At 40.0% G+C, this 7,647-nt stretch overlaps 1 protein-coding gene across 1 annotated transcript; it reads left to right on the forward strand.

Annotated features, from left to right (window-relative positions):
- The first annotated feature begins 2,187 nt into the window (after positions 1-2,187).
- LOC148295891 (uncharacterized) lies at positions 2,188-3,162 on the forward strand. The gene is made up of 2 exons (XM_088251297.1): positions 2,188-2,850; positions 3,091-3,162. Exons 1-2 carry the CDS (start codon positions 2,188-2,190, stop codon positions 3,160-3,162), a joined length of 735 nt encoding a protein of 244 aa, XP_088107423.1.
- Positions 3,163-7,647: the final 4,485 nt, after the last annotated feature.

The following is a 7,647-nucleotide window of genomic DNA, read 5'->3' on the forward strand; positions in this document are numbered from 1 at the left end:
TTATTGTGAAACAGTTATTAACGATATCACGTCGGAGAAGGATAAAGAGCCGACATGTAATTACAAATAACATGACTTCAGTACAATAATACCGACGTCTAAAAGGACAGATATCGAACCTGAACGTTACAAAAGACGACGTCTTGGATGGATTAGACGACTATTATTTTACTAAAGACGACGTATAAATAGAGAAACACGGCTGTCTTTTACATGATCACGACGTTGTATATCACATACTACGTCGTTTATAGAAATAAATATGTCGTAAGTCATGAGCCTAACATATTTTCCATGTCGGTTATGTAAATATATAAGACGTAGTAAATATTAATAACGTCGTATTTTATTTATTTAAAGACGTAGTATATACATACACACGACTGCGTTTGTATAAAATAGGTCGTCTATTCTTCTAAATGAAAATTTTTTGGTTCATTTTTCAGTATACAGACGTCGGTTGTTTTTGTAAATGACGTTGTTTATTATAACAACGACGGTGATTTACCTTAACCGCTATTTCCACGTCAATATTAATGGAAAAAGTGAAGTAACAATACTATTTCACGACGGTTATATAAATATATTCGACGTCGTATGATTTAATAACGTCATATTTTATTTATTTAAAGACGTAGTGTTTTCTTTTACACGACGAATGTTATATAAAATAAGTCGTCTATTCTTCTCCATGACAATTTTTTGGTTCATTTTTCAGTGTACAGACGTCGGTTTTTTTTTGTAAATGACGTTATTTGTTATAACAACGACGGTGATTTACCCTAACCGCTATTTCCACGTCAATATTAATGTAAAAAAACGAAGTGGCATTACTATTGCACGACGGTTATATAAATACATTGGACGTCGTATGATTTAATAACGTCATATTTTATTTATTTAAAGACGTATTGTATTCTTTTACACGACGGAGGTTGTATAAAATAGGTCGTCTATTCTTCTCCAGGACAATTTTTTGGTTCATTTTTCAGTATACAGACGTCGGTTGTTTGGTTGTTAATGACGTTGTTTGTTATAACAACGACGGTGATTTCGCGTCGTGGTTTTACTTTGCAAAAGACGTCGATCGATTTTACGACGGTTTGAAAACCAAATTCACGACGGTGAATTCCCGTCGTCTTTTGCCTTTTTTGTAGTAGTGTCTCTATAAAATTTCAACTCCAACCATACTCCTTAGTTTAAAGAGTCATAAATGTTTTAAATATTTTTTTAATTCAATTTTTGAATAAAGTGTAGATACAAAAGCAACAATAAAAAATACTTGGCATTAAATAAATGCATAAAATAATATTAAATATAGAAACATTTAATTATAGGTAGTCACTAAGAGTCCTTTCTCTCTCCTCAGATTTAGGAGCTCTTAGAGCATCCACAATGGGCTCCCTAAACCACCTCCTTAGACAAATTTTAGGGAGGAATTATAAAAATGCAACTCCAACCATGCTCCCTATCCACCTCCTAAAATATGGAGTCCTCTAGGAGCTCCTAAATTGGAGGAGAGAGAAAGGACTCCTAGTGGTTCTCTATAATTTAATGTTGCTTTATTTAATGAGTATTTCAAACCTTTATTTAATGTTAACTTTTTTTTTTTTTTAATAGAGATGGACCAATAAAAGAAGAGTTATAGCATTTATGACTCTCCAAATTAGGGAGTATGGTTGGAGTTGAAATTTTTAGAGAGCTCCTAAAATAGCTTTCTTATATTTTTAGCTAAATTTTAGCTAAGAAATAGAGAGCATCATTGTGGATGCTCTTAAAGATCTCCCTATTTTAGGAGCTCCTAGAGATCTCTCTATTTTAGGAGCTGGATAGCATGCTTGGAGGTGGGTTTTTTCAATTCCTCCCTAAATTTTAGCTAAGGGGGTGATTTAAGGAGCCTATTGTGGATGCTCTGATAGGCGTGTGGTGGCTGGCCAACTCCTTAATTATGGGAAAGGGAATTAGATTAACTTCAAGAGCAAGGAAGTAATTGTCTTTTCTTTTTTTCTTTTCTGTTTTGTTTTTGTTTTTTAGCTTTTGGTCAAGAAATTATAATGACTGACTTAATATTTAAGCTACGTAATAACAGTTAGTACTATTAGCTAGGTCTATAAATAGGTCTTTATACTTAAGCAATGTGGTAGATAGACACACAAACACACACTCTAGGTCTTTATCAAGTTGTCAATGGCAACCTCCAACTGTGCTGTTAGTTTGAAGCTTCTAATTGATACAAAACAACAAAAGGTTTTGTTTGCTGAAGCAGGCAAAGACTTTGTGGACTTTCTTTTCACTCTTCTATCTTTGCCTCTTGGCACTATCATTAGGCTTCTCTCCCAGGATGAAATGGTTGGCAGCTTGGGAAGGCTTTATGGGAGCCTTGAAACCCTAAGTGACATATACATGCAGCCTAACCTTAACAAGGACACTCTACTCAAACCAAAGGCTCAAGTTGCTGGACAACAACCTAGTACTTTCCTTATTAATATGCTCATCACCAACGATGGATATTCGTCTAGTACTAAAAAGTTGTACGTGTGTCGTTCGTGTCGAAACTACAGCGGCCGGCCCTACTATGTCTCCGACGACCCTAAGGCCCTCTGTCCACAGTGCATCAATACCACTATTTCCACCCAGGCAATTTACGTTGCTCCGCCAAATTCTACTACGGGAGGAGAAACTTCGTCGGGCAAGGGAGGCTACGTGAAAGGTGTTGTTACGTACATGATAACGGATGATTTGGAAGTGAAGCCTGTGTCTACCATTTCATGTATTGCTGTGCTTAACAAGTTCAATGTTAAGGATGTTAGTGCCCTTGAAGAAAAGGTGGTTCATCTTGGCATGCAAGAGGTCCGAATATTTTAATTAATTTCTTACTATATTCTAAATATATTCTACTTTGCGATAATTAATTAAATGTTACTAATTTTACGATGTTCAGTTCATGCTCACTAATGTTTTTCAGCCTCTATTTTCTCATATATTAATTTTGTTTTGATTTAATCTAATTTTACGCAAATTAATATGCTGCTACTATGCTATATATAATATTTACTCAGAACTAGATAATTAAGTGTTTTGCTCTTTTAGGGTGTGCTATTGCTAAAGGCATCGTTGCAGTCAAAGTCAGTTCTCACCAATGTGTTCCTTGGGAAAAAATAAGCAGTCTGAACCAATGGCGGAGCTAGAAGCAGATGATGCTTAAGAAATAATGAGTTTTTCATGGAGGGGGACCACGGCCATGGCAGGCCTGCATGTGGCTCATTTCAACTTTGCAGCCTCCAAGTACTACTACTGGAATTGGAATTTTGCAGCTTCTCTAAGATGCATATATATATATATATATATATTGGTTCTGCAATTCGAAGCGGATCGTTTTGTTTTGTGTTGTTATTTTTGAGGTGCCTCTGGTGCGTAGATCAAACGTTTAACGGAGTGGTTTTGGATTTCAAACTTTTCTTTTCTTTTAATGCTCTTCTGGATTCTCAAAGGATGTGCTTACTTTTTTTTTATAATTAGGTTTTGCATGGCTTGAGGTGCAAGATAATGATATTGAAGAAAATGTAGTAAAGTTTCTGGTAAAAATAATTTGTGTTTATCGGGTAATATAAATTAGCATGTCAACAAAATGAAAATTCAAAAGACCCTTGCCCTCTTTAAAAGAGTAATACTAGGGACATCGATTTATTACAACTAATTTTTTTTTCTTCGTAGCACAAGCGATTGGGGGAGGGATTTACACAATATTACAACTTTTTAAGATATTAACTGATATGCTAATGTTTCGTATGTTTTTTGTCTAGGCACACACTAAATCTTATTTATACACTGCAAGTAAAAATTGCCCCATTAAGTGATGACAACCAACATTTGGTGTAATAACTTTTGATGCATAATGAAAAAAAATAAAATAAAAGGTTGTGGTGCATAGACCCAATAGTAATTGATGCTTTTCACTTACACTCAAAATTAGGACCCATGGTGAAGCAAGTTTTATATATATATATATATATTTTATTGTTACTTTATTTTTTTTTACATGAACCTAAAACCATTCCAACCTTCTGAAATTGGTATCTACAGCTTCTTCTCTTAAAATCAGAACCAGTTTTTACTCAAATGAAAAAAGAGATATTTAGTCGTATACCCATTCTTAGCACTAAAACTATAAATAAACCATACACCATTTAATTTCTATAAACAAACCAAAAAAAAAACCCAAAAAATGATAACTGGCCCTATTGAATTTAATTTTGATTATTAAATTACTTTGATGCCCTATTGAGTGTTTTGGGCTTTTTTATGAGGTTTTGGGGCTGGGTTTGTTTTAAGAAATCAATGACAGTTTTGTAATTTAAAAGAAGTTAAAAGCCTCTTTGTTATGTTGTAATGGGCTTTGGGTGTATTTATAAAGTCCATTTCATATAGGGTTTTATTTATAATTTGGGCCCCTATATTGGATGTAATAGTGAATCTCCCATGAAAAATATGAGAGATACCAATGGGTTCCCACCACAATAGTGGTGGCTTCCCCCTTCCCCCGCACCCCAACCTTAAAAAAAAGATGAGAGATGAAAATTTTAAATCATGACATCAACGTATATATCAAAGATAATCTTCACAATAAAGATCAATGAAAACCCATTTTCTCAAAATGACCATCAAACCATGTTGAAGAAATTACTAGAGATTCTAAAGGAAAAATGTGATTTTGTAGATGATATGCAATTGAGACAAAACCATATTAAAATTGAATCTTTAGATTTGAAAACAATGAAAACTCATTTTCTAAGTGTTAGGTGAAGACCCACAGCTGAAAAGAAACAAGTGAAAATTAAAATTAACCAGACAGTGTTACATGATCACTTAAACTGAATCGTCAAAATACGTGCACAGAAAATTAGTGCAGATGACTAGTGAGAGTGCACTAGGCATGCATCTGAGTATAAAAACTGTACGTTTTATATAGAATCTAGTGCAATGCATGAACTATAGTTATCTAGGAATAAAAACTGCCAGAATTAAACAAGAATGTCATGCCAATGTATGCTTTACCTTTGGAGATCATGAGTTTCAGCTTGTATCAACTTTGAGATGACTATATGTCTTGTTTACACCATAATCAATCGAGCATATCTAGGACCAAAACGACTAGCACCAAGGCAGACACGCCTTCTTCCCTGTCGAAGGAAGACACTCTTCCAAAGTGGCAGACACCTGCCGAAGCTCCCGACTGCCAAAGCTCCTAATCTCCGAGACACGTGTCGACATCACAACAGCTTGCACAAAATCCCACATCGAAACTTTGTGCAAGCCTTCCATTTTCACCTCCCTATAAATAGGGAACAGTACCCAAAACGAAGGGGGTAACTAATTTCTCACCTTTACAGTTACTCTGCCAACATTACCACTCTTAACTGACTTAAGCATCGGAGAGCCTTCGGCCGGCACCATACCGGTGTTCGAAGTTTAACAACTGCTTCTCCTACTTTGTCTTCTATAGGTCACTCAATTGCCGAAGGACCTAACCTTCTTCCCTGCTGAAGAAGATCCCCTTCTCCCTAAGTTGACCTCCCAAAAGGAGCATCAACAGTTTGGCGCCGTCTGTGGGAAATCGACTCTTATCAAGCCTCGTCGCCTCTTCTTCACCCCGCATTCTGGTATGCTGAGCGAGGCAAGTATCGATACCCAGCACCACACCCCTCGTGGGGAGTCCTCCCGAAGGAAACCTTCGGCAGAAGGAGATCCTCAAGCGGAGGTGGAGCGTCTCCATGCCAGCGTCGCGAAGATGTCTGAGAACTACGAACAAATCCGCACAAAAAATGTGGAACTGGAGCACGACTGCCGAGCCCTGAAACGCAGTCTGGAAGGCAAAGGCCACCAATTCGCCCAGCAAGACCACTCCCAGGACATTAGGCACACCCAACTGAACCATCCACTTATCTCCCGTCATAGCTCTCCCATACAAAATAGGCCTGACAAAGGCAAGGGTCACCTCCACCCAGAGATAACCAAATCGAAATTTCTCCATGTTCCCCCGCCAAAAGGCCAACCCGACGCCCCAACTAAAGTCTATAGGGACTGTAGGCACCGTATCTCTGAGCGTCGACCAGACCCAATCCAAATTAATGTAGACCTCCACAACCCAAAGGTAACTCAACTTAGGCCCCTGCCAAAGCCCACCCATGCAGCCACGACGGAAGAGGTTGGAGACTTAGACGATTGGGAACCTTATAACCCTGAGGACTAGGAAACCGACTGTTCCGAAGACTTTTAGGGATGGGAAGATTATCTAACCCCACCTACCCAACCTCATAGGTCTTCGGCACCCACGCTCTTCCACATGCTGACCCAGCCATGCGCCTCCTCTTTGAGAAGGTCCGACGCCTGAAAAGCAAGCAGCATCGCAGCCACCAGCCCCTCTGGGCGAAACCACGCCCTGAGCCCTTTACCGAATGTATCCTAAATTACCATCAGGAGAAGGACATTCAGCCGCTCCGCATCGCCTTCTGCACTGGCACGGAGGATTCTCTCACCCCATATCCACTCCTTCCAGTCTGCCCTTGGATGCAAGGGCCTCAGTGATGAAAGAATGTGTCTTCTCTTCTCTTCTACCCTCAGCGGCGCTACTCTAAATTGGTTCTACCGGTTAAACCTTAGGACTATAAACTCCTTTGATAGCTTGAAACAAACCTTCCTCGACCACTTCATGATCCAGACTGATCGCTTGTACTTCGCGAACGACTTGTACATGCTTCAGCAGGGTGAGGAAGAACCCCTTCGGGAGTATGCAGCCTGCTTCAGCCACGAGTACTCTCGTTGCCCATATACCGATGATCGGGTTGCCTTCGGCGCTTTCAATAGTGGCTTCAGCGAGTCCAATTTTCGGTACTTGGTCCATAGCAACCCTTGGAACACATTTGCGGAACTGATGAAACAGGCAGCAGTTCACGCCAAGGCTGAATACTTCAACTCCAAGCGTGGCCCAACCACCTATGCACGCAGCACCTTTGGTGATCCTCCACCTGCTTTGGCACCTACCTCAACCCCACCCCCAGCAGTCTGTTCTCGCCCTAGATAACCAAGGTGCCCCGCACTAAAAAAGGAAGGATAGCTACCAGCATACCTTCAGTAGTAGTAAGCGTGGCAGACATGGCAACCATCACCAGTCCAGCGGAGGCAACCCCCCCAGGACAAGTGAGCGGACTTCACTCCCCTTCACACCCAAGCCTAGGTTCGAGGTCTTCACCACCCTCAACACCACCTATGAGAATGTCCTGGTGCATGAGGCACCAATGATACCCAAGCCTCCCCCCAGAAGACAAACCAGCAAGCCTATGCCAAACACAGGTGTCTTCTGTCGCTTTCATCAGTTCAGTGGCCATGACACTGAATCTTGTATTACCTTGCTCAACATCATTGAGGGACTCATCATGGAGGGGAAACTGGATAAATATGTGCACAATCTCCCACCCCCACCTAACCCTCACCAACGGCAGATTAACATGATCTCCACCATCAGTGGTGGCCCCACATTAGCCGGATCCTCCAACAACTCCATCAAACATTATGTTCGCTCTTCCTACGCGCACCAAGTCTTCAGCACCGAGCAGGGACGCATTCCGAAGACGCAAAAGACAGGTTGGG

Source organism: Prunus avium, chromosome 3, assembly GCF_965620075.1.
Source record: "Prunus avium chromosome 3, drPruAviu1.hap1.1, whole genome shotgun sequence".
NCBI lineage: Eukaryota > Viridiplantae > Streptophyta > Magnoliopsida > Rosales > Rosaceae > Prunus > Prunus avium.